The sequence below is a fragment of the Bos indicus x Bos taurus genome, chromosome X, assembly GCF_003369695.1.
Source record: "Bos indicus x Bos taurus breed Angus x Brahman F1 hybrid chromosome X, Bos_hybrid_MaternalHap_v2.0, whole genome shotgun sequence".
Taxonomy (NCBI): domain Eukaryota; kingdom Metazoa; phylum Chordata; class Mammalia; order Artiodactyla; family Bovidae; genus Bos; species Bos indicus x Bos taurus.
In genome coordinates, this window is record NC_040105.1 from 122,931,610 (window position 1) to 122,958,842 (window position 27,233).

Sequence of the window (27,233 nt, forward strand, 5' to 3'; positions counted from 1 at the left end):
CAATGGAAGAAATACCATTTTAAATTTCTTATTACTCTTAGACTGTAAGAAAGCTCACTTTTTACATATTTACTATTTCAGAGGGCAACACAGAGGTTTTATAGGCGCTGAGGAACCTGAGTTGGGACATATCAGCACTATGGTGGAGGTCGGTGAGTCCATCACATCAGTTCAAGCAGAAGCAAATACAGGTATGTATAATGGTTATCTAAAGGGAGGATTCATGGTTGTGCAAATTGTTTTCTCTCATTGTTATTTTGAGAAATCTTTCCATCTATTCACTTTATACTGAAGAAAATAGAGTTAACCCATTTTTAGAAAGCTCCTCTGTCTTGTATATATATGCAAGTTTCTCTGGTGGGCACTGCCGAGTGGTCTGTGTATGGTCTGTGGACTGGTGTGGTCCGTGGACTAGTAGCATCAGCATCACGTGGGAACTTGTCAGGAAGGCAGGTACTTTGGCTCCATCCTGGACCTTCTGAATCAGAAACTCGAGGAGTGAGACCCAGCCAGCTGTGATGTCACAAATTCTCCATGTGATTCTTTCTGGCACCTGCTTAAGTTTGGAAGCCCCTTCTACACAGGATACAGAGGTGAATAGAACACATATACTGCATCAAGGGAGGCACTTGTGACTCAGTATAGGTGTAATGAATAGAAAAGAGTTATTTACAACTGGAATATTTTCTTTTCTTTTACACATTTGGTCATTTAAAGGGATTTAAAACAATTTGTTTACTTCAACGAACATAACAGCCTGATTGCCAGGAATCTTACAGTACTCTGGGCATATAGTCTAATTGAGATACACTCAGCTGCTATCCCAATAAAGCTAGGACTGTAGAAAGATAATGCAACAAGCAATGAAAATCCAACTTGATAGTGTGATAACAGGGAAGTAAAAGGTGCTTCAGAGGCATTCAAGAGGGTCACATTAACAACTCCGGGATCAACAGAATAGACTTCTCTGAAGAAATGGCTAATGGAGTACCTGATTCTCAGTGCTTAAACCTGATGGTCCTCAATCTGGAAGACTTCTCTACTAGCTGAGGAGAAACAGGAACAACAGCCTTGCTCAGCTTCAGCTCCATTTACAGGTCACTTCCCTCAGGTCCTCTATACTGTGGCCCCCTGAACCGTCAGGAGAGAGACTAGTATCACTGCTTTCATTCTACAGATGAGGAAACCAGGTCAGAGAAAGTTGACATGGCTTGTTCAAGGTTACATTCACAGTTTAGTGTGGCCAAGATGACATTCTGTTACTTCTTCGCCCCATCCAAGTGCTTCATTCATATCAGTTCAATGCATGCTATTAATTATTTTTATTAATTAAGCATCTCTTACAGGCAGGTTCTTATGAGACACACAGTGTGTAACACATGGTCCTTGCATAATAAAAGAGATAAGTCCAAAATAACCATATTACCAGGTAGAATGTTAGAAGTGTTATTAAAGTGGGACCAGGAAGAATGCTATAGAAAGAATTTTTGAAAGAGATGACGTTTCTGTAATAAGGAGTATAATAACTTGCACCAACCCCAACATGAAACCATCCTAAAAAGTTAAAGATGTGTAGATATTTCTGAAATATCAGAAATTCTAAACTAGTATAACCCAATTGGAGGTTTTGTTACAAAAGATAGTATTCTTGGACCATTGAAGTGTATAGCCTTGATTATTACAATTGGTTTTACTTCTCTCCTTGTGGTGTACCGGTAACTGCCATCCTGCATGATTTTCTTACAGTTTGGACTGAGATGTCATCACCTGCAAAAGTCTCTGATGAACCTGAGAAATGGTCCAGTAACTATTTCTACTCCTCTTATGATGGCCATGAAGAAGAAAGACCTCTAATGGTTAGTAATGACATATTAAGATAAATAAATAAAAACTCTTCAAGCAGTTTTATTGATGAAATAGATTAGGCACACAGGGGCAGTCTTTTGTCAGTGTCCTTGAGGTTATTAGAGGTGTTCCAAGGCCAAAAGACTTGAAATAAGTCTTACCGTGAACATTCAGTAAGCACTTCTCTCTGTGAGAACTTGTTTGAGCCATACATTGAGCCCCTACTGAAGTTAATGAGATAGTCAATCATTCCAAGTCTTATATCATGACCAATTTTATCTTCAGTTTTATTTTATTTTCAATCTGGGCATGTGCAATAAAATCAGAGCACAACAGGAAGTTCAGGTATACTTAGAATAGATTCCAGATTAGATATAGGAAATAAATATGACACATTTAAGAACTATTTAATTTCATCTGGGGAATATATTTTAGTAGACTGTCAAAAAACATGCTAATGCTACGAATCTTAGCATATTCGAGCAAGGAACACCCCATAAAAATAAAGGCTGCTTTAGGGTAAAAGTAAATGTTTTCTAGAAGAATTAGTTTTTGGTGTTATTAAGCTCCTAGTGGGTTATCCCAAGAAGTTAGGACTGTTTAGGATAAATCTCCAGTTTTCTGAAGTCACCAGTGTAGAGGGTAGGAATATTGCTTTTGTAGTGCACTGTTCCTTGGTGCTTTTCAGAGGAATACATTCAGTTGGGCAGTTCTGGTCTCAAAGCTCCATAGCATTGATGCTGGAATGCTTTCTTTAAAAAAGCAACAGAATATTTTTTCCATCAATAATACAATGACCACAATTCATATTTGTATGGTCATTTACAGTTGACAAAATGATTTCACACTGAATATTCATAGTCTTAGTGAGAAAAAGGGCAGGGTTTATTCCCTCCAACTGACAGGAGGAGACCGAGGCCCAGAGCTGGTAAGAGATTTGTCCAGAGTTTGTTGTGTAGACCAGTAGTACTCAAACTTTTTAGTGAATTTGCATTTTTCAAAAAAAGAAATGTACTGAGAAGGGTAGCATGTGAAATATTTTTGCAACCAAAAAAAAAATGAAGACATAAAGGACTTACCTGATGATCCAGGGGCTAGGACTTTGTGCTTCCACTGCAGTGGCACAGGTTTGATCCTTGGTTAGGGAACTAAGGTCTCTCAAGCTGCATGGTGCAACCAAAAAAATTTTTTTTTGCAAATCTATTTAACATCTGACTTCAGAAAAAACAGCTGGATTCTTGTACTGGCATTTGCATTCAGTCTGTTGTGCTATCACACATTTGGTGACCTCTTGAAAATGCCTTAGTAGACTTGTGAGAGGATGAGAATGAAAAAGGCAAATAATAGAACTTTGACTCTTGCAGGCCCTGGGAACCCCCCAACCTTGAGAATCACTGAAAAGAACTTTCATTTCCTGAAGTAACATTATCTGAGGACAGGAGGGGTCATTGTTCAGATGGGAGCAACAAGCCAGGGGAAGCTGGGTGGGGTTTCAATGTTTGCTGTAAATTATGCTCTATGAAGGGACGGTCAAGAACTGAGAAAGCTTTCACTAAGTATTTTTCCAGCTATCATGTCTGAACATAAAGCAAATATGCAAAATTAAAGAATGCTTTCATCTTAGGGGACGGGAATGGAGAAAACCCTAATAGCTCTTCTCCTTTCTCCCATGAATTCCCTGACTTGTGCTACTAAGGAAAATAGATACAAAGATAATACAGTGCATTCCACACCCCTCAATAAAATAACACCCAAACTAAATAGCAAAGCGAGTTGGAATGAGCTATCTTTTAGCCTCACTTTATCAAGTCAAAACCAAGAAATAATGGGTGCTGCTTCCCTTGGAGAAGCCCGAGTCGGAGATGGCTGTCCTGTTTTAATGAAGCTACTCTCTTGAATGGCGAGTAGCTCTTTCCTGCCTGCTTCTCAGCCCATTTGATAAAAATACTGCTCAAAAGACGTTCAGCCCAAGTGATGCGGATAATATTTTCAGGTTAATTCTTTTGGATGTGCAAAGGCTCGATACCGCATAATTCTTTCTTTCCTTTTTTTAAACCTTTTAAATTGTATCTTATATATAATTGGAGGATAATTACAGTATTGTGAATGGTTTCTGCCATATATAGACAACTTTCCTTTTATATTAAAAAAGCATTTTTAATTATGGTACTCTTTTTCTATAAAATCATATATCCAATGTCTAAGATACTGTGCTGGAAAAACTCACATCTCACAATACATTTGGACTCGATTATTATTTCTTCTCTGTCTACCTTGTAACCAAATGCAATCTGTGTGCCTTGGATTATTTAGCTTATTAATGAATTAAGTTAACATTCTAGCTGCAAAATGATTAAGGCCAAGTAAAGCACAGCATTATGGTTTAATATGCTTTTATTGGACTAAGCTTTTGCGCCCATGATTTTTACCTGTGCAAAATGATATGAAGCACAGAAATCCTTTTGGGGACATTTGTAAATCTTTGTTCAGGGCCACTGCCTTTTTTATGTGCCAAGATAATTGTGTTTTATGAGAGTAATTTACAAGTAACAGTATTTAAATACTATTTTCATGCTTTTTTCTGGATTTATGTTTATTATTCATGTAACTTAAATTAATCGGGCTCTGTTATTTTCTGTGTCGTTCACACTGTAATTCTCTTCTCACAAATAAAAATGAATTCTTCAGGTTAAATAAACACATGTTCTGCTGTTTTGTTTTGTTTTTTTTTGCTATCGCAAACTGTTCAATGTTTGTTCCTACAAAGCTGCTGCAGCTAACCACATTTGCCATCGAGGAAAGAGCAAAGTCTTTATGTCACAGAACATGCAGTTATGCAAGTAGTTTTGCATTCAAATTTGTAATGTCATTTTTCAAAACAACCTTACAGTCTCCAGGCAAATATAAAGCCCTAGCAGATTGCAGGAAGAGAGGCTCAGAAGACCTCCTGATTAGAAATGGAGATGTCATTCAGCTTCTCCATGAGGATGCTGAGGGTCGATGGTAGGTGCATTTTCCATGGCTATGTTAACCTTCCCCTGGGGCACACAGATCTCTAATCAGATGTTCTGCTTTACTTGTATCTTTGTTATACAGTCTCAAGAAGCAGAAATATCACATTTCTTATCAGTGTTTCAATTTCATTGCTTCAGCCATGCCTATATAGCTCACTGAAAGGAATGTTAACCTTTGGTGAGTGAAGAATGCTTTGAAAGAATGAAATGCTTTGAGTCTGCATGCTCTTTTGTGGTTTACCTTTGACTCAGATGTTTCACCTGATATACTGGGCTTTGTAACAGCTACAAATCACATTACATTAGGTCAAGTCATTCATTAATTCATCACATGTTTAAATGCCCACTATGTGCCAGGGACCATGTTCACTATTCTACAGCATAGCTGCACTTTGCTTTATTAGTTCAAATACTGACTTTTTAGTCTTATCGTTTTGTGCTCATTCATCGGACTTTATATAGCACTCATTGAAAAGATGCTTCTGCCAAATATACTGTTTAATTACAGAGAACCCAAAGCAAGAAGGAAATATTGTTTGGGAGAAGACTGAATGAAACTTCCATAAAGCTTTTGGAAATTTTATATAAAATAATTTTGCCTTCATTGTATCAATAACTTTAACTGAAATGCTACATTGACTGTGTACTCTGACCCTAAAGGTGGAAGAGTGTACACATGAGAGTGAATTAATGATGGATCAGTAATGTAATAGCCTCTTTTGTTAGTAATCTAAGTCCTATGTAGATTACTCAAAGGACTCAAGCATAGTGTCATGAAGGTCTTTGAATACATGCAATAGTTTTGTGAAAATTTGAGCTTCAATGCATTGTATATGTCAATTTTATTACCTTCTACTACCATTATTGGCTACTAATTCACTTATTATTTAGGTTGGTGAAAAATCTAAACAGAAGAAAAGAAGGTCTGATTCCAGGGAACAGTTTGCAGATTTTAATCGGTGACTATAGGTTTCGGAATGCCAAAGGTACAGGTATAATATGAACTGGATTGTATGCTATTTGTTTAAAGCCTAAAAATGTTACAGCTCCACCAAGTGTAATTGGCATAGGATAAGAACCTCTCTGCTCTTTGAAATAAGCTGCAAGTTGACTTATTAATAATTTTCTTTTAATAGTTTTAAATTAATGAATAGAGATGTTTTAAACATGTCGAACTTTTCCCTACAAAATTGATAGGTTTGAAAGGAAAGTTCATATATAGTGCTGCCTTGTAAGAGATCCTTCAGAACTAAATATTGATGATATACTTTTAAGGATCCAGCCTTACTATCCAAGAATGCTTTACCAGTATGTTTTTACTCAGTTCTAAGAGCATATTCTTTCCTTATGGTAGGTTTCTACTGCACTTGTGTATTCATGAACACACATACACAAACACACTCTGTTTTGTGCCCGAGTTAATGTGTGAAGATATTATGAAGCAAGGGGAATGTTCCTTTCTATTAACCATTAGTTAATGTTTAAAAACCATTGGTTAACAACCATTAGCACTTGAAATTTCTGTATACAAACCAATATTCTTATAACATTTTTACCTGATACTCAGCTATTTATACAAAGGCAGCACAAAAAACCCAGACTTGTTTGTGAACAAGATTATTATTATATGTACATATTTCTTTGCATTCCTAGTTTTGGACTTGTATTTGAATTCTAGGTGATATTATCTTGTGTTTAAATGAATCTAACAGGCCAGGAGTAACTAATTTGATTCCAAATTTCATTTATGGCGTGAAACAAAACCTAAGTGTGATAGGATTCACTATAAATATTGGGTCACATGGGAATCCCCAAAATGGAATCTCTTCTTGTTTTTTTGTTTGTTTTTGGTTCTCTCAATCCGGGCCACCTTTCAAAGGTTTTTTGATAATTATTGAATTGCTGAATTATATAGATAATTAGTAATCAGAAGAAGTTGCTAGACCAACAACCTGACCCAATTGGCATTTATTCAAAATCTATACCCAACAACTGTAGAATATACTATTATTTTTAAGTATACATGGAACATTCACCAAGATAGATCATACATTAGATCATGAAAGAAATCTCAATAAATTTCAGAAGATCAGAATCATACAGTCTCAAAAGATATTATGCTAGAAATAGATAATCCCTAAATATTTGGATATTAAATAATACACATGTAAACAACACATGGGACAAAGAGGAAATCACCACAGTAATTATGAATGAAAATGAAATGTGACATATCAAAATTCAGGGATACAGCTCAAGAGGGAGGGAAATGTAGGGAATTGTATAGGTTTAAGTACTTGTATTACACACTTAAAAAGTCAGTATAATTTGCCATATTAACATAATAAAGGGGGAAATTATGTAATCATTTCAGTAGATACAGAAAACCACTTGACAAAACTCCATACACATTCATGATAACAACTCTGACTATGATAGGGATAAAGGGGAAAATGTGTGCTTGTAAAAAACCACAGTTAACCTCATACTTAATGCTAAAATATTGGAAGCTTTTCCCCTTAAGATTGGGAATAAGCCAAGGATATTCATTCTCACCATTTCTATTTAACCGTATACTGGGAGTGTTAGTCGGTGCCATAATTCAAGCTAAAGAGATAAGAAACAAAAGAAAAGAGACAATGTTCTCATGTTTAGCAGATCTTGTTATGTCCAAAACCATTGGAAATCTATACACAAAATGACTCTACTAGAAGTAATAAGTGAATTCTATAAGGCAATGGTATACAAAACCATTATACAAAAGTAAATTGTAATTCTGTATCCTAGTAACAAAGAATTGAAAAAAAGAAATAAAGATACCATTAGTGATTATATAAAGCATAAAATAAACAGGAATAAATCTAACAAATGTCCAAGGCTTCTATATTCAGATGAACAGATAATTGCTGGGATATATTTAAGATGACCTACTGGAAGGAGAGATATACCATGTTGGAAGATTGGAAATTTTATTGTTAAGAAATCCATTGTCCCCAAATTGACAGATAATTCAATCAAAATTTTAGCAAGCCCTTTTGAATAAAAAATAAGACAGGTTTATTATAAAATGGATGGCAAAAAAAAAAAAAAAAAAACCTAGAACAGAAGAATCTCAAAAATCTTGAGGATTTACATATCTGATTTCAGAACCTACTAAAAGGCTACAGTAGTGAATACAGTGGGTATTGGCTTGCTGCTGCTGCTGCTGTCACTTCAGTCGTGTCTAACTCTGTGTGACCCCATGGATGGCAGCCCACCAGGCTCCCCTGTCCCTGGGATTCTCCAGGCAAGAACACTGGAGTGGGTTGCCATTTCCTTCTCCAATGCATGAAAGTGAAAAGTGAAAGTGAAGTCACTCAGTCATGTCTGACTCCTAGCGACCCCATGGATTGCAGCCTACCAGGCTCCTCCATCCATGGGATTTTCCAGGCAAGAGTACTGGAGTGGGGTGCCATTGCCTTCTCCAGTGGGTATTGGCTTACGTATTGAAAAATGGAATTGAGAAATAGACCCACATATATTAATATATAACTGGTTAATGGGCTTCCCACGTGATGCAGCGGTAAAGAATCTGCCTGCCAATGCAGGAAACAGAGGTTTGATCCCTGGGTTGGGAAGATCCCCTGGAGAAGGGTATGGCAACCCACTCCAGTATTCTTGCCTGGAAAATTCCATGGACAGAGGAGCCTGGCGGGCTCCAGTCCATGAGGTCACAAAAGAGTCGGACACAACTGAGTAACTGAGCACACATGCAGTGTTTAATCAAAGTGTCAGCTGAATGGGGAAAGGAAGGTTGTTTTAGCAAATGGTGCAGGGTATCCACATGAAAAAATGAAGCTCCATCCCTACACCTCACTCCACACACAAAAATTAATTTGAGTGGGCATCATAGACCTAAACATAAAAGCTAGAAACATAAAGCTTCTAAGCATTCATGCCTGTGAGCAGTTAACCATTTCTTTCTTGTATTATACAGGACAGATACAGTGCTAACCATAAAGGAACAGTATCAGACAAAGAAACATTGCACATGCTGAATTGAGCACTTTACCCTTTAAAAATGTGTATGTATTGAAATAAGGTAAAATCCGAGATAGTGACATTTTGCACACTTTCAAAAGCCAAATAGTTGTAATGAATCATATTTTCCCCCCAAATTAACTGATTCCATCTTACACATTAAAGACTTAAGTTCGAAAATAAATAAGACCATCTTTCTGCCAACTGCTTTGTGCTTATTTAAGTCAGTAATGAGAGACAGAGAGAAAAGAAACACATGAATTACTTAAAATACATGCTCAAAGAACTGTGTAAATTAACATATATAAATCATTTTTAACGAAGCATATTTTAAAAGCCAATAAAACTATGAAATAACAGTGCAGTGTATATACTAGAAAATAATGGCTTCTCTTGTACTCAGGTCTCCAAAATTCAAAATTGAAAACACCAAGTGCATTCATCTAACTTCCATATAATATTAGCATTTCTATTCAACATTAGGAACACTCAGTAGATTTTCCATAACTTTTATCATCATCATTTAAATATAGAGCCAGATGTCCTCAAACTTAATTCAGGACAAAGTTAATTACATTCAATTTTAGCTAACTGTAATGCAGGACATGTACAATTACATATTTGATTAGTTTTAATTTGAAATGATTCCATTACTGTAACTAATCACAGTAGATTTAGGGCATATTACCATTCTTTGAAAAGTACATGACAAAACAACTTAAATCTACTTCAAGCCTGTGCTTATTTTTCAGGCAATAAAGGGCTTACCATACATTTGTTGATGTACGTACACTTTATTTGGGGAAAAAATCACACTATTCTTTCCATTTGTATTTTCTACTTTCTACCATCAGTACACTTTTCACTATCCTTTTCTTTCTTGCAGTGTCATTGGGAGAGTTACATGTAATGGATTGGTATATCATCTGCATTTAAAGCATGCATTACTCTCTTAGTGTGACATGCTACTAGATAAGGTGACATGGTTCCATGTGTCCCTGTTCTCTAGCAAGTTCTGACTTTAGATGTTTTAAAAATATACATTTCTTTCAAGTAACATGTATTTATGACAGATCGAATTAACAAAAATTAATACTTATTGGTAGATTTTGGTTGAATGCTATAATATCATGTGGTCCTGATTGAGATCTATCCTCATATTACATTGCATAGGACAAAATAGTATAATGTGGCCTCCAAAAATAGATTGTATTATGTGTCAGTTAATGGATTAGGAAATGAAAATTGACCACATATGCAACTGTCAACAGCACTTAGGTTTCAAAATATATATTATTTTATTTGTATTCTGGCAAATGGACTGTAAAAGTATTTCTGTGAATTATGTGCTTAACATGTTTCATCTGTATGTACACAGCATAATTCATACAATATTTGTGAAATCTGGTTGTATGTGATGTGAATTGTATTTATTTTGCTTAAATGGCAACCCACTCCAGTGTTCTTGCCTGGAGAATCCCAGGAACGGGAAGCCTGGTGGGCTGCCGTCTATGGGTCGCACAGAGTCGGACACGACTGAAGCGACTTAGCAGCGGTAGCAGCAGCAGTGAAGTTACGCTGTTCGTAAAATAGATGCTTTTTATAAACCACTATGTAACAGAATAACAACTTTCATATTAAAATAAACATCCAAAAGACATCACCTTTGAAATTAGGATGGACCTTTTGAATCCTCACATTTAGTGTTAGAAGTCGTAGCACGGGCAACATTTTGGCCTTAAAAGTCACTGGAGTATTAACATCATTCTTCATTATTTTGTAGATGCTGCTCTGAGTAACAAGGAAACTAAGTTCCCCTTGAATTAAAGGAGAATGAATAGACTTTAAAAAATAAGGTTTCCTTTGGAGGGTGAACTAGATTATAGCTCTAGTTCAGTGTTAACAGATAAACAGTACAAGAGTCAGATGATCCTATGCTGCCAATGACATTCACAGAATTTCCTCGGGACTGAGGTGGACTTTGTCGTTCACAGTTTGTGTCAGTCTTGCAAGAAGCCATCTTCACACCCTCCATCCCCTCAGGTGAAAAGTGCAGTGTTATTTTGTTTCCAAGTAGGGTTTTTCATGGCATGTATTCAGATTTCCATCTGAAAACCACATTATCAATTATTCTGAACATTTACAGGCAAAAATTGGGGGGGTAACTTTTCAGTAACAAAATAAAAATCCAAAGAGAGATGAGAGATAATCAGAGATTTTAAACCCCTTTGGTAATTGATAGTTTATTATTTAATTTCATTATCTTTGTGACTTTATTATACCAAAGGGATATGTTCTGAAGGACCTCTTTTGCACTTAGACTGGTATTTAGGGTTGTCAGAGCTGTCTTTGAAAGGCCCAAAGCTAAAAATCCTGCAGTTAGGATGTGGAAGTTTACATATTATGCATTGAAATTTAGAATACATCACAGCTTTAAGTTAAATATTAGTATTTGCACAAGAGGTGTTCTTGTAACAAAGCTCTGCTTTCCAGTGTCTTTACTTGCTTTTGAATTTTTTAGAAAAATCTATTCTAGTGCAGGGTTTCATAAGTTATATTGTATTTCTTTGTGTGCCTTTTCTTTAATAGTATATGTATATGTATGGATGTCCTTTTAAATATGTAAACGGTAAGATCACTTGTTTTAAAGCAGAGGCTCAGTTGTTGCATGCAATGTTGAACTTAGGCTTGGAGTATTTTGTATTATGGGCCACTGAAGTCAGTGGTTTGAAATTGCTGCCTTTTGAATCATGGATGGTGAGTTTTACTATCAAGTTGGCATATTAGGTGCATGGTTTTTGATGACTGGTTTTACAAAAAATAACACAACTATATAATACACAAATTATTTATCTTTTAAAGTAGTTTTGTGTATTATGTCAAATCATAGTTTGTTTCAATGGTATCATTTGATGTAACCATTTATATGACAAACCAATTGTATTTTATTCAAAGGCACCTGTAAATTATAAATCTTCTAATGTCCAATTGCTAGAATTTGTGATGGCTGATTTATAACTAACTCATGAAACTGTCCATATGTTTGATATTTCACTTGATTAATGCTCCTGAAACAACAACAAAATATTAAAATACACTTACTTTGTTTGCTGATCCTGTGGCTAGAAGATAGAGTTAGGAGTGAAAACCTTCGAATAATGGTGCCCCTCTGCACAAAACATTTAATTTTCGTGGTATTAAATTAAGGATTTTAATCATTTAAGAAAATACTGAGTTCTATAGATTCAAACATACAGTATAGCCTTTTAATGTTTTAATCACTGGACAATGAATGCTATATTTGTACATGTATTTGTATATGTAACTGCACTGTATTGATTTTATTGGACTTATGTGTGTTACTATGAAACATAGCAGCAATTTCCCTTTAAGTCTTTGAATTTTAATTACATTATAAATATACTAAAAATGTTAATGTACTTGCATTAATTCCACATTAAAAATATCCAACCTTAAACTCGTATATTTTTTTCATTTAATATCATTGAAAAAGCTTTTCCTTTCTTTTTTTTTTAAATTGAAGTATAGTTGACTTACAATATTGTGTTAATTACTGCTGTACAACAAAGTAATTCAGTTATATACACACACACATATATATTTTTTTCCATTATGGTTTATCTTAAGATATTGAATACAGTTCTCTGTGCTATACAGCAGAACCTTGTTTATCCATTCTATATATAAAAGCTTACATCTGCTAACCCCAACCTTGCACTCAGTCCCTCCCCCAAGTCCCTCCCTGCTTGGCACCCCCAGTCTCTTCTCTAATCCATTATTCTGTTTCTGTTTCATAGATAGGTTCATTTGTGTCATATTTTAGATTCAACATACAAGTGATGTCACGTGGTATTTGTCTTTCTCTTTTTGACTTCACTTAGTGTGATAATCTCTAGTTGCGTCCATGTTGCTGCAAATAGCATTATTTCACTCTTTTTAATTGCTAAGTAATATTCCATTGCCTATATGTACCACATCTTCTTTATCCAGCCATCTGTCAATGGACATTTAGGTTGTTTCCACGTCTTGGCTGTTGTGAATAGTGCTGCTATGAACATAGAGGTGCATGTATGTTTTTGAATTATGGTTTTGTCCTGATATGTGCCCAGGAGTGGGATTGCTGGGTCATATGCTAACCTATTTTTAGTTTTCTGAGGAACCTCCATACTGCTTTTCACAGTGGCTGTGCCAACTTATGTTCCCACCTACAGTATAGGAGGGTTTCTTTTTCTCCACACCCTCCCCAGCATTTGTTATTTGTAGACTTTCTATGATTGCCCTTCTGACTGGTGGTACCTCATTGTAGTTTTGATTTGCATTTGTCTAATAATTAGTGATATTGAACATCTTTTTAATGTGCCTGTTGGCCATCTATATTTCTTCTTTGGGGAAATGTCTATTTGGGTCTTCTGCCCATTTTTGAATTGAGTTTTTCTGGTTGTTGTTATTGTTGAGTTGTGTGAGCTGTTTGTATATGCTGGAAATTAAGCCCTTGTCTGTTGCATCGTTTGCAAATATTTTCTCCCATTCTATAGGTTGTCACCATTTTGTTTATGGTTTTCTTTGCTTCACAAAAGCTGATAAGTTTGATAGGTCCCATTTGTTTATTTATTTTTTAATTTCTATTGCCTGGAGGGAGTGACCTAAGAAAACATTGGTATGATTTGTCAGAGAATAGAAAACTCCTTTCCTTTCATTTATAGGTGATACACTAAAGACACCATAATTATTTTGAGTTACTTGCTTACCTTCACTTTTGTCATAACGTTGTAATAAATAAAGAAAATGAGCTCAATGATAGACAAAATACCATACAACAAAGAAAACCCAGAAACAGAGTCTTATATGTATGTTATTTGCTGTATTGATGGATGTAGCATTGCATGTGGGGAAATGAGAGACAGTTTAATACATAGTGCTAGGAAAGTTGTAAAAGCATGTTTACTTGTAGCCTTGCTTCTCTGAGAGAAACAGAGACATCTAACCAGACCTAGGGTAAAATATTTTGCTCAAAAAGTTTCTTTACCCAGATCTGTAGGATGGCAGTACATGAGGTTTCGGGGGTTAGATAGCCATAGTTGTGAGAGGGTATTTCCACACACTGAAAAAAATCTGCTTCCATTTGATGAAGACCAAGGAAAGCTGGAAAGCATCTAGATACCCACAGTTGTTTTATGAACTGTTGATTTTGCAAAGGGCTCTTAGCTGGGTTTGCTAGACTTAATCTTTTCCACAGCCCATTAGGGAGTTAGAACTTATGCATTAATATAGAAAGAGAATCAAAACCTATCACATTGGTTTGGTTGGGTTGTTTTAGTTGTTTTAATGACTATCCCATCACATATTCAGCTATTTCTTTTGGCCTTTAAATTTGTTTTTAGCTTTTTTGAGGAAGCACCAGCAGTGAACTGCTTAATCAAACATGTAATTCATCTTCAAGAACTCCCTGAAAATTAAAATGTGTGTTCAAGTTTTTATTTATGCATTGGCTGAGGAATAAGTATTGGGCTGACCAGAAAGTTTGTTCAAATTTTTCTGTAAGAACTTAAGGAAAAACTTGAACGAACTTTATGGCCAACCCAATATTATTGTTGACATTTCCACAGTTACATATGAATCTCACAATATACAGTATGTAGTTGTTATAAAAGACTTCCCAACTTCTAGGCTATGGTATTCTCTTCAGAAGAGAGAAAATTTAAGAGTATATTTTTGAAAGTATAAGAGAGTATGAGAAATGCTCCACTTGAAGAGAAATTAGGTCAGTGATTTTGTTTGAGGTTTAGTCAGAAATCAATCCAGTTTCACTTAACAGACTTTCTCTGAGAAAAATGCTTGTTATTAGTAGGTATTAGAACACAGGAATGGTCTTCCCTTAGGAGCAGTAGACTCCAGAGTGCTCAGTGAATCAAGTCTCAAGCAATTAATTGTCAAAACAAGTCATTTTTATTACATTTCAGTACACTTACCCTTTGTTGATTTGGGATGATCAGTTTGTAGTTGGTCTTATGGGGTCTGCTCAAGGACAGCAAGCAAACCAACCAACCAATGTTACAGATAAAACTAAACCCTTAATATCATTCAAAAGGAAATTAATAGAAGTGACAATTGGATTTTTTTTTAAATTCTCTTTAGTTCAAAATGTATTTTCTATGTTAAAGCTCAAGACATAACTCAAGTCTAAAATTTTCCTTTAATAGAGTCACAGATGTAGAGAGCAAACTTAGGGTTACCAAGGGTGAAAGGGGGGAATGGGATAAACTGGGAGATAGAGATTGACATATATATACACTAATTATGTGTAAAATAAGTAACTAATAAGAACCTGCTGTATAGCACAGGGAACTCTACTCAATACTCTTTAATGGCCTATATGAGCTATATGGGAATAGAATCTTAAAAAGAGGATATATGCATATGTATAACTGATTCACTTTGCTTACTAACAACATTGTAAGGCAAGTATACTCCAGTAAAAATTAATTTAAAAATTTTAAAAGTTTTCCCTTGTACTTGATGAGAGGCTACCTTTTAATCGTTGATCACCTCATTTCACATATGTGAATTCACCATTAAATTCTGAAGTAAATGTATACAAAATAGGACTAATAATGTGTATTGAGAACAGCCCATGAAGCTGGACTTTGTGAAAAAGGTAAATGAAACTTTCCTTAAGCCCAAAGCAAATAAAATGTACACTGCTTCAAAGATACGTTTCGTCTAAGTATTCATGAGATAGACTCACTAACTCAGTTACTCCCAATATAACCAAACAAACAAAACTCAGGCTGGAGAATAAATTAAAACATCATAATAGAAAAGAGGAGCAGGGTAGAGTGAAAATCAGAAAGATCTGAAGCATGAAAAGAACGTGATGTGCTGAGAATTATCTTAGTGAATATTTTTTTTATCTCAGTTTGATAGTGAATGTGCTCTTTTACATGGCAAGCTACAAGAACAAATAAAATAAGTGAACTTTAACTTCTCAACCATAACAAAAATGACTTGGAAAAATCCTAGTGGATGTTTTGGAATCTAATATTAGAAGCTAAAGTGGTCTCTTTACTGACCTTGGGGAAGACAAAGCTACACTTATAGATTTAGAGCTAGTTTCAAAATACCTGAATTCAATGCAAAACAGCCATTTTACATATGAGAATTTGTAGCTTTAAAATCTGCTTGTGTTCCTCAAAATACCAAGTGTTGGAAAGGATGTGAAACAAGAACTCCTACATGATGTTACTGGCACATAAATTGGTACAACCCTTTGATGAACAGTTTGCTAATACCAAATAAAGTTGAAGTAAATGCTGTATAGCTTAGCAATTCCACTCTGAAGTATCTACCCCTGGGAAACACTGACACATGTGCTCAAGGAGCTCAAGACTATAACCACGGGCCTAAGGCTAATCTGTTTTACATTTCCTAGAAAGTAATGATACCGCCTCTCATAATCCTTGGAAGGACATGAATGTAGGCATTCTATTTATCTGTCTCTTTTTCTATGGCATATTCCCTGTGTTCAGGGTGAATTTCTCATTCTTACCCTAGATGACTGTGTTTTGCTTTGATGTGGTCAGTAATAGGTTGTTTTTCTGCCATTTCATTTATCCATTGGTTCATTAATTTAACAAGCATGCACTGAGTTTCTCGGGGCTTCCCAGGTAGCGCTAGTGGTCAAGAACCCGCCTGCCAATGCAGGAGACAAGAGAGAGGACTTCGATCCCTACGTCAGGAAGATCCCCTGGAGGAGGGCATGGCAACCCACTTCAGTATTCTTGCCTGGAGAATCCCCATGGGCAGTCCATAGGGTTGTAGAGTTGGACATGACTGAAGTGACAATGTGCTGTTTCTCAGAGACCTAGTGTATTCTTAATTTGGCTACTTACTTTCGAGCTGAGTTTTAATATCGTGAAAATGCATGCTTATTTTTGTCATATATTCCAAGAGGAAAACAGATTTTTATATACAGATCTTCACTAAAGCATGTCATGTGTAAATCCTGGGACCCTTTTAGCTTTATGAGGTCAACACCTGAGCCACTACATGATTATTGATTTGCAGAAGCTATCTACGACAGCATGCTGGAAGCATCAGCAAGTTTTTATAGATTAGGATCTCATATTTAACATTGCGAAGAAGCAACGTTTTGAAAAGAAGTCCTTGGAATCAGGAATATCCCTGTGCCTATTTCCATCCTTCTCTAACCAAGAGGTAACTCTCTGGGACAGGGTAGGGATCAGGATGGGGGGAAAAAGAGGTCAGTCTCCTACCAGGGTGAAATGATCTGGCCAGGAGTTCAAAATATTACTTTCATTCTGTGACAGGTCCTCAGCTCTGTTCTAGAAGCAATTGCCTCTTTATCTATAACAAAGTTTCTGCCTGCTGTTTTTCCCTTCTGATAACCTTATCCCTACTAGAGGCTGAAATTAACTGGAAATCTCTAGGCAAGCCATAACCCCACAGACACAGTGGAAACAGTCTACCTTGAAAGTACTCTTTGAGAAAATGAGTAATCTGGATACTTGGCTTGGTTGGAAAGGACAGGGGTCCCAGGCCAAGTTTTTTGCCTGCTGTAACTTCAGCAGTCTCCATAGTTTCCAGAACATGATTTTTGTGGCTTTAACCATGAGATCCCCCACCCCCCACCCCCAGTTTTTATTTTGTATTAATCCACTGACCCTAACATTCTTTTTTTAATCCTGAGATTTCTAAATGGCATCAGCCTCAGATTCAAAAAGAGCCCTGAGTGCTTTGCTCAGACAGGCCTGTCAGCTGCTGAAGTCTGTTTCCCTTGTCACCCAGGACTGTATGGCATTGTTAGCACCCCAGCTTCAGCTGGCTTTTGAAGCCTTCCTTCAGCTTTCAAACAACAACTTCTGCAGTAGCCTGCTGTCTTGGCGTGCTGCCTATGTTTTACCCCACACGGTTGCAATCAATCGAGCTGAAATGTTTCCGGGATGACTGTGTGCCAGATGACAGTGATCAACTTGCTGTGGAAGTCAAATGTCACACCTGGTAGGCCCAGTTCTCTCAGCTTGGCTAAAAGCCAGACACCAGCACTGCAGGTTCACTCCACAGGTGCTACCCTGAGTCCAGGACTGCGGTTCCAGTTTGTTATTGGACGGCCACTTTGCCTTCCCTGCTGCCCGATGGTCTTGTTGATTTGGTCACTTGTTTGTCAATTAGAGCATCACTAATAAGAATTTCAGGCAGTGTTCAGTCCCAGGTTTGCTGAAAGGGTTTCCACCAATGCAGAATGCCCCCCGCTGCCCTAAAAACACAGACAAAGCTCTAATTGAAAGCACTTCCATGTGCTTTTCACATGTGGAAAGTACTTCCACATGTGAAGTGGAAGACCTGGGTCTGGCCTTATCTTGGCCTCAATTTCCTCATCTGTTAAATGGACAGAGTGATTTGGATGGTGTCTAAGGGCCCTTGCAGCTCCGACTTTCTTAGATTGGACTGTCAGCTTTCAGAAGTGGTTTAAGAATTATAATTAAGCAATTTTGTGAACTGGTCTGTCACAGTTCAGTAAAGTAAAGGAGAAAACCTTTCTCCCTTGGCAGAGAAAATTGGACATTTTGTTCCTGTCACCATTTAGCAACTAATATTCAAAAGAACCCAAAACAATCATACTTAAACAGCAACTTGAAATGACTGCACTACATTAACACACTTTTCTCCACTCAGCAAGAGTTCTATTTTAACCTGTCACTTCCAATATTGCAGCAGCATGTTTCAGCCCATTTAGACTAAGTAACTACAGCGATTTTGAAAGCATTAATCATTCTTATATGGCGACTGTAAATGCTCTAGGTAGAATCTAGCGAGGGCCTGGCTCCAAAGCTCTTAGGTGGGCTTAAAGGCCCCAAATGTTTACTGGCAGCAACATGCCTCAGGTGGCTCTTAAAGAATGCAGTCATTTTTGAACTCAGGGGATAAAAGACTGTGGCTCGAGACTGGTGGGCCCAGGAGCTCCTCCCTCTGCCACAGGGAAGACCAATCACAGGAAGTGTAAGACCACGTCCCCATTGCTCTCTTTGTAAAGGGTGGTCTCCATGGCAACAAGGCCAGTGGCTCTCTTTCACTGATCGCAGAGCGCTGGGGCTACAGACCTTGCTTCCTTCAAATGTGAAGTAACACGTTTCCATACATGAATCAGTGTCCTACTGAAACCTAAGGTGGATAATCACAGTGTCTCCTCTCTCCTTTAGCCAACAATAAGCCAAATTGATTTCTTTTGTTTGTTCATGAAACCTTAATGGTAGGCATTATTTTTATTTAAGTTTGGCCTCTTCTGATATTCAATACAAGAGTAATTCCTATTGTGGGATAAACATGGATTCAGATTTAGCTAACATTTACTGAGGAACTATTGTGTAGTTGCATAGTAGACAACAAGGCAATTCACATACATTATTTTAGTTAACTCACAAACTATATAAATGTGAACTCAAATGTAATAAACACTATTGGAGGTTGGCATACAGTAATCACTCCTTGAATATTTATTGACTAAAAGAATGGAAGAACGTGAACTCACTGACTATCACAAGGTCAACAAGGGCCCTTGGAGAGCATCCTGTCAAACTCTATCATTACATAATGCAGAAGTCAAGGCACAAAATGTAGAGTGACTAGGACTTCCCTGGTGGTCTAGTGGCTAAGACTCTGTGCTCCCGATGCAGGAGACATGGGTTTGATCCCTGGTCAGGGAGTAAGACTTGACATGCTGCAACTAAGACCTGGCACAGCCAAGTAAATAAAAATCTCTTTTTAAAATGTGGAATGACTTATCCAAGGCCATATTCACAAATATTTAGACTCAATTCTGTTCTGTGTGGATCCAGACCACTGTCCTCACCAGGACACAGCACACACTGCCTCCCATGAAAGCTGCGTGACAACAGAGCATCAAATCTCTGCTGTGTCATATGGCATTTGGATGCATTCTTTTGAGTGTCCTGCCAAATGTAGTATTTAGGAGCCCTTTCTTTGAATGATTCAACAAAAAACACTTTTTGAGGAATTGAAAACTACATTTATTGATATTTGTATTTTAAAAACTCAAGGAAAAAAGGGATTAATGAGAGTAAGTTGAAATAAATCAGCAAGTGTGAGGCCTGGATGGGGGTAACATGTGGGCAGGGGCAGCAGCAGATTGGTTGGGTCAAAGTGGTCCAAAACATGGTGTTGTCAGTAGTTTCGCATGTAATCACATGCAGGGTAAATTATTCACATCAACCAAATTAATGAAAAGCCAAGGTGTGAATCAGAACATCAATTTAACTCACAAAGGGAAATAGTCTAATAGATCAAAATATTGATGTGATTGATTGATATATCGGGTGGTCAATAACCCTCTAGAGAATATAATATAGAAGGCCTAATTATAATAATAAAAAAAAAGTGGTCTGGTGAGCATGGAACCAGCAAAAGGGAGTTTGCTGGCTCATGGGAACGATACATGTCTGTAAGCCTGGTGCAGCCCTCTCCACTGTAGCGATATGCCAGTTGAGGAGGCATGATGCTCGTGTTTTCTGGTCTGAGCAATTTCTTCCTTAGCCATGAACAACACTGGAGACACACCAATGAGTTTTCTTGAAGACACTATTCGCTCTACTTGCAAACTGACTGTCAACTCACCTGGCTATATGTCTGTTTTCTTGGTTATAATAACATGCCCGTTTGCCTTCATGGAACCATGTTTAGTCAAACCTCCATAACAACACAATTACAAGTCCATAGGAAACTACTCTGATGGGTCATTCCTTCCATTATGTATTATTTTAATAATGTGACTGTCTGAGAGGAACTTTTCCTCCAAGATCAGGCACCTTACTTTATCTCTGTGTGATGAAAAGTTTGCCCAAGACCAAACTGAGAGCAAGTCTGGGTTTGATAGGTGCACAGCAATAAAACAGTACAACACTTCCTTTCCCTCCTTTAATGCCTATGTAGGGAAAAGGGGAGAGAAAGAGAAAAAGTGATTTGGGCATTAGGAGGTGGAAAGGATAAAGGATGCAGGAATAAGGATATTGAAAAAGAAGTAGTGTTTCCCATGACTTTTAATCTCTCAGCTGCTCCTGTGTTCTTCCTGAATGAATGTGGGGCTGGCCTTATGATGGACTAGACCAAGTATCCTGGATACAGATCCAATAAATTTTAACTTGGTGGGGGGATGTTAGAAAGATCTGGCATGTGGAATGCTGCTAAGGACAGAGAAGCAGTGAGTTGCTCCGCTGGAGAACTACAATGCCTGATGGGCAGGATGAAGAACTTAACTTCACAATTTGGTCAAGGGCTGGACCTGAAGGAATGGCCACAATTTCCCACCACAGTATGTTTCTCTAGTGATTACATTTTCTTATCTACTTATTCTAGTAAAATATGAAGTCTAGCTAGACTTCTCCCCATAAAGAGAAAAAGGAATATTCATAGAAGGTATACACTCAAATCTAAAGAGATGGGAAAGTGATTAGTTAGTAAAGGACCTTGTCCATGTTCAATTCCAAATATGTCAGCCTTGGAAATACATTTTTCTTTATGTGAGCTTTGTTTTTTCCTTAATCCAGTTGACATACCGGGACACCTTGGTATATATGCCATATTTTCCTTTCATTGCACACTCTTCACCCCAGCTAATAATTCCAGTTAAGAAACTGGTACCTTCCACTTCGGTAACATGGGGTCCCCCACTGTCTCCTTGGCATGAATCTTTACCTCCCTCATGGTAGCCAGCACAGAACATGTGACTGTAGATGCTGAACTTTGTGGATCGAAGACACGTGGCTCGGTCAACAAGTGGAACTTTCAGGTACTGGAGAATTGAGGCTGACCTCCCTCTGTTGAAGACTTTGCCCCAGCCACTCACATAACCATAACCAAATTTAAGGAAGATGTTCGTGTAGTCCCTGTCAGCAATGCAAATAGGGGTTACATAGCTATTTAGCTCTAAGGGTTCATCCAGCTCCAGGAGGGCAATGTCGTGGCTGTACTTATTAATAGATGCGTTGTAGCTGTGGTAAGGAATAGCACGGATCACATTTCGCTTTTGCTCTGTAGGTTCTGGCTTCTCGGTGTTATGCTCACCTATAGAAAATAAATGTCTTTTTGAGCCACAGTCTCTCCCACAAAGAAACACATTTTCCAAGTGTCCATCTAGCATCACTTCCTTGTGGTGGTTTAGTCACTCAGTTGTGTCTGACTCTTGGGACCCCATGGGCTAGAGATCACCAGGCTCCTCTGTACCTGGGACTTCCCAGGCAAGAATACTGTAATGGGTTGCCATTTCTTTCTCCAGGGCATCTTCCTGACCCAGGGATCGAACCCCAGTCTCCTGCGCTACAGGCGGTCTCCTGCATTGCAGGTGGATTCTTTACTGACTGAGCCACCAGGGAAGCCCCTGTCCTTAGCTGGCAGCTTATATTCACCCACTGAAAATAAATTTCTCTTCGGTCACATATCACCTTTCACATAAAGAAGCAGATTCTTCAAGTGTCCACTTGGCAGCATTGAATTATCTGCCAATCAAGTGTCAAATACCTTATTCTTGTATTGTTACGATTTTGGTAAAACTTATTTGAGGGCCAATGCATACTTTTCAGAGCAAAAAGCCATTCAGGACCATCAGATAGATGGATCTGTTTACCCATGCTGTTTATAAGTCTCATCCTGTTCACAGGTGATAATGAATTGACTTGTTATGAATTATCTTCAGTTCAGTTCAGTCACTCAGTCATGTCTGTTTGCGACCCCATGGACTGCAGCACATCAGGCTTTCCTGTCCATCACCAACTCCTGGAGCTTGCTCAAACTCATTCCCAATTTCAAGGATTTGGACTGCTTTTTTTGAGTACAGATAATACATTCATTTAGTATTCATTCAAATGTCAATTGAGGGCAGGTTACAGCTTGTGCCAGGGGTAAGGATACAAGCACCAGTGATATGACATGGCTTTTGCAAAGGCTCAGTCTGGGGGGGAAATGGACACATCAATAGATAAGTATATTTGCACTGAGATGAGTGCTAGTAAAGGTCTGCCAAAAGAATGATGCAGAGGGATTTCCCTGATGGTCCAGTGGTCAAGAGTCCACCTTCCAATGCAGGGGGCTCGAGTTTGATCCCTGGTTGGGGAACTATCTAGGTTGGTCATAACTTCCCTTCCAATAAGTAAGTGTCTTTTAATTTCGTGGCTGCAATCACCATCTGCAGTGATTTTGGAGCCCCCAAAAATAAAGTCTGATGCTGTTTCCACTGTTTCCCCATCTATTTCCCATGAAGTGATGGTACCAGATGCCATGATCTTCGTTTTCTGAATGTTGAGCTTTAAGCCAACTTTTCTACTCTCCTCTTTCACTTTCATCAGAGGCTTTTTAGTTCCTCTTCACTTTCTGCCATAAGGCTGGTGTCATCTGCATATGTGGTGTTGGAGAAGACTCTTGAGAGTCCCTTGGACTGCAAGGAGATCCAACCAGTCCATCCTAAAGGAGATCAGTCCTGGGTGTTCACTGGAAGGACTGGTGCTGAAGCTGAAACTCCAATACTTTGGCGACCTCAGGCGAAGAGTTGACTCATTGGAAAAGACTCTGATGCTGAGAGGGATTGGGGGCAGGAGGAGAAGGGGACGACAGAAGATGAGATGGCTGGATGGCATCACCGACTCAATGGACATGAGTTTGAGTGAACTCCGGGAGTTGGTGATGGACAGGGAGGCCTGGCATGCCGTGATTCATGGGGTCGCAAAGAGTCAGACATGACTGAGTGGCTGAACTGAACTGATCTGAACTGGTGAACTAAGATCCCACATGCTGTGTGGTGTGGCCAAAAAATAATAATAAAAAGTAAGGATGGAATATGTTGGATTTTGAAAAGATGGCCTCTCTACCACTAGTTCAACTTATTTGGCAATGATCTTAATAGACTCTAGTAAAATATGATATGGGCTTCCCTGGTGGCTCAGTCGGTAAAGAATCTGCCTGCAATGCCGGAGACGGGGGTTCAGTCCCTGGGTCAGGAAGATTCCCTAGAGAAGGAAATGGCAACCCACTCCAGTATTCTTGCCTGGGAAATCCTGTGGACAGAGGAGCCTGGCAGGCTACAGTCCATGGGTCACAAGAGTTGGACGTGACTTACCAACTAAACCAACACCCAAATGATTTAGCAGTCATATAGAAGATCTAGGGCTGTTGCAAACAATTACCATCCCTTGTTTATTTACCTGCAACAACAGTAATTTTAACACCAGGCTTGATGCAGTGGGCTGCAGTTACAACCCATTTTTCATTAACGATGGAACCTCCACAGAATGCAGCAATTTCACCATGCAAAAGGACCTGTGGAAACAAAATGATGAATCTTACTACATAATATATTTGATCTACAACAACAACAACAAAACACGTGTGCTGTTGAGAGGAGTGAGCAAAAAGTTGGCTTCTAGGTGCTGGCTGAAGTGGAGTGTTTCTGGCAAGTGTCAGTTTTGAAGATGTCTTAGTGTTCCTGGAGCACAATCAAAAAAGCCATTTCTGAAACTGTCTTGAAGAGAATGAGTAGTGATAGCCAGTGAGCAGTGATAGCCAGGGGGAGTGCTAGAAGAGGCAACTAGGAGGAAATAGCTTCTTTGGATGATGTGGGGTCCTTGGATTTCTTTTCCAGGCAAGTCAGGTTCTCTGATAGCATAAATTGCTTCTTGGGGATATGGCTGGTACATTCAGAAACGCACTGACTTGACTCCTGGAGATCAAGTGATTACTGTGTCTCCTGTCCATGCACGAGGAAATCTGCTTGCCATAGAGCATTTGAAAGAAAAACTACTGACTTTTCCAGGAGATCTTTTCAAGCCCTTTCTCAACAAGAATGATATGAAATGAGACTTAATGGCTGTGCTATGCCCATTCAGGCAGGGGGCAACAGCCAAACTTGTGCACTCCTTCCGGTCTCCCCCCTACTATCTCCACCTCCCCTCACTGGATCTGTATGCTGCCCTGTCCTAAAAGATCTACTAAGCTATGTTTGATTTGGGGACAGAGATGTTTGAGCACTACCTTGAGCCTGGGTGTGATTAGATAAGAGGCCAATCCATTCTTTCATCTACACATTCATCATATAACCAGAGTGGACTACGGATATTTTCACCACCTCAATGTCTAGATCAACTTGGAGAATTTTCACTTCCTGTGTATGCAAGGGCTTTGGTCCACCTCTTCAGGAAGAAAGCTGGGAAGTGTGAACACTAGAGGGCACACTCAACATTTGGTAAACCCTTTGTGGGTACTGCTGCCCTTTTACTGAAGCACACACAGCCTCAGGCATAAGCCCATTCATAATAAACTAGGAAAAAGGGGTGGCCACTCCTTTCCAGTGTGAGTCTGAGAAGGTCCCTGGGGGCATATTCTAGTGAAGATGCTTTTTGTCCTGAATTCTGTTTATTGAACCCTGGCTAATCCTAGACACTAAAGCACTAGCCTCCCACATGGAGACCTATGGGGCTGACTCATTGCAAGCCTCTGACCCTCTTTTCTAAACACAGGTTTCCCTCTCATTCTAGCTGTCGTTTTTCATGTTGAAAAATAAAAATATAGGAAAACTCACACAACATAATAAACACCAGTTCACCCACTGTCCAGACTCAACAATGATCTTAATTTTTTTTTGAATCTGTCTTGCTCACTATGGACAAATCATTGTGCTAAGTGTTTCATGTACATTTAATACTCACAACACTTTGTGGAGTGACACATCCATACAGATGAGCAAACCGAGGTTTAGACATGCAGTTAGTTAAGATTAGTTAGTGGTGAGGCTTCTAAGCACCCAGTATTTCTCCTAGTGTGCTTGGTGGACCAATTGCATCTGGGGTGCTTATAAAATGCAGCTTTGGGAGCCCACCCAGATTTCATCAGAATATTTCCTGCGTGAGATAGGAGAAAATGCAGATCGCCAGAATATCCTTATGCATAATTAGATTCGAGAAATTCTGTTTCAGAATTTCCATGGCTTGGTGACCTTTATGTTTTAAAAGTGATTACTCCAGAAGGAGCTGGCTACATAATTTGCAGGGCTTGTTGCAAAATGAAAATGCAGGTCCCCTTGTTCAAGCTAGGAAAAATTGTCGTGGAAGATACTAAAATAAAACAGTTTTGCTTTTTTTCTGTGGTCTCTCACAACCTATCATGGTGTTGTGAATTTACTATTTAAAGTTGGGCTCCCTCATGTGTGGGGTATAGCCACTGGGTGAGCACAGGCACTCACAGGTGCCCAGGGGCACTGAACAGGCATTCACAAATGCAGCTCTCAGCTGCCAGGTCCCCTCTCCCACCAGCCCTGTGCTGGTGCTCTGGTGCCATCTTCCCTTCCCACTGGTTCACTGAAGCCATCAACAGCCAATGGTGACTCCCAGGGGATTTCAACTTGCATGTCAGGATATGTTCAGTTCCTGGAATGAAGGGAGGCAAGAGGTTTGCCCCTGTTACTCCCCCTCCAAATGTGCTAGGACGGATTTCTGGCCATGTGAGATGCCATGTAGTCATGCCCCTTCCTCAAATGGCATAGAGTCTGGGCACCCAGCTTCAACTCTCTGTGTGCCTATGCTGGAGGAGGATGACAACAGTAGCTGCTGGCAGTGAGGAGGGGGCATATGGCAGTGTGCCAAAAGTTGGCAGTGGCATGGTCATTGGGCGGCTGGGGAAAGGGAAGACAGAGCTAGCCAAGGCACCAGAGGACAGAGGAGAGGGAGGTCAAGAGTCCACCCCTGCGTGGTACTGAGAGGTGAGCCTGCAATGACTTGAGGTTCCAGGTTACCAGAGCATGCATGCTCCACTGTCTCATTAAACTTGAGTTATAAAACACAAATGCAAAGCATTGAACTACAAATGCGGGACCCTTTGGAAGACAGGGCCCTGCAACTGCACTGGTCACCAGTTCTTGAAACTGGCCCAGACCTCAGGTGAGTATCCTCACCAGGCGAATTTACACAACACTGTTCTTTACTGGGCCTCATGACTACAACTGAATACATCTGCTCAAGTGACAGGAGTTAAGCATTCTTATACAATGATATAATGGTGCTTATCCTCTATATTAGAGGCGAATTGGACATCTCTCAGCTTAATGGGCTAGTTAGGCCAGAGTGAATGATAGCCACAGCCTCAAGCACAGAGACTATGTTGTAGCTAGTCTGATTCCTGCCAAAGACTTGCTGCCTGGAGCTCCTATGCTGTTCTGGTGGATGGCTGAGAAATACAGTTGTGTCCTTTCAAGCCTGAAGAGTGTTTTGGCTTTTTTTTTTTTGCCCATTCCTGATTAGTATTAGAAACTTTGGTAAACAT

At 38.7% G+C, this 27,233-nt stretch overlaps 2 protein-coding genes across 2 annotated transcripts in view; one reads left to right on the forward strand and one right to left on the reverse strand.

The window, feature by feature from the left end:
• MCF2 (MCF.2 cell line derived transforming sequence) overlaps window positions 1-12,357 on the forward strand; it is a 125,481-nt gene extending 113,124 nt beyond the window's left edge. Inside the window, exons 26-30 of the mRNA XM_027534128.1 lie at window positions 82-191; window positions 1,747-1,856; window positions 4,736-4,848; window positions 5,751-5,845; window positions 10,663-12,357. Of these exons, the coding sequence (XP_027389929.1) occupies window positions 82-191; window positions 1,747-1,856; window positions 4,736-4,848; window positions 5,751-5,845; window positions 10,663-10,706 (472 nt within the window). The 3' untranslated portion in view covers window positions 10,707-12,357. The remainder of the gene's footprint in view (window positions 1-81; window positions 192-1,746; window positions 1,857-4,735; window positions 4,849-5,750; window positions 5,846-10,662) is intronic.
• A 7,564-nt stretch (window positions 12,358-19,921) lies between these two features.
• The window catches only part of F9 (coagulation factor IX), a 33,959-nt gene continuing 26,647 nt past the window's right edge, over window positions 19,922-27,233 (reverse strand). Inside the window, exons 7-8 of the mRNA XM_027534385.1 lie at window positions 24,125-24,239; window positions 19,922-21,995 (exon numbers count right to left, since the gene is read on the reverse strand). Of these exons, the coding sequence (XP_027390186.1) occupies window positions 21,448-21,995; window positions 24,125-24,239 (663 nt within the window). The 3' untranslated portion in view covers window positions 19,922-21,447. The remainder of the gene's footprint in view (window positions 21,996-24,124; window positions 24,240-27,233) is intronic.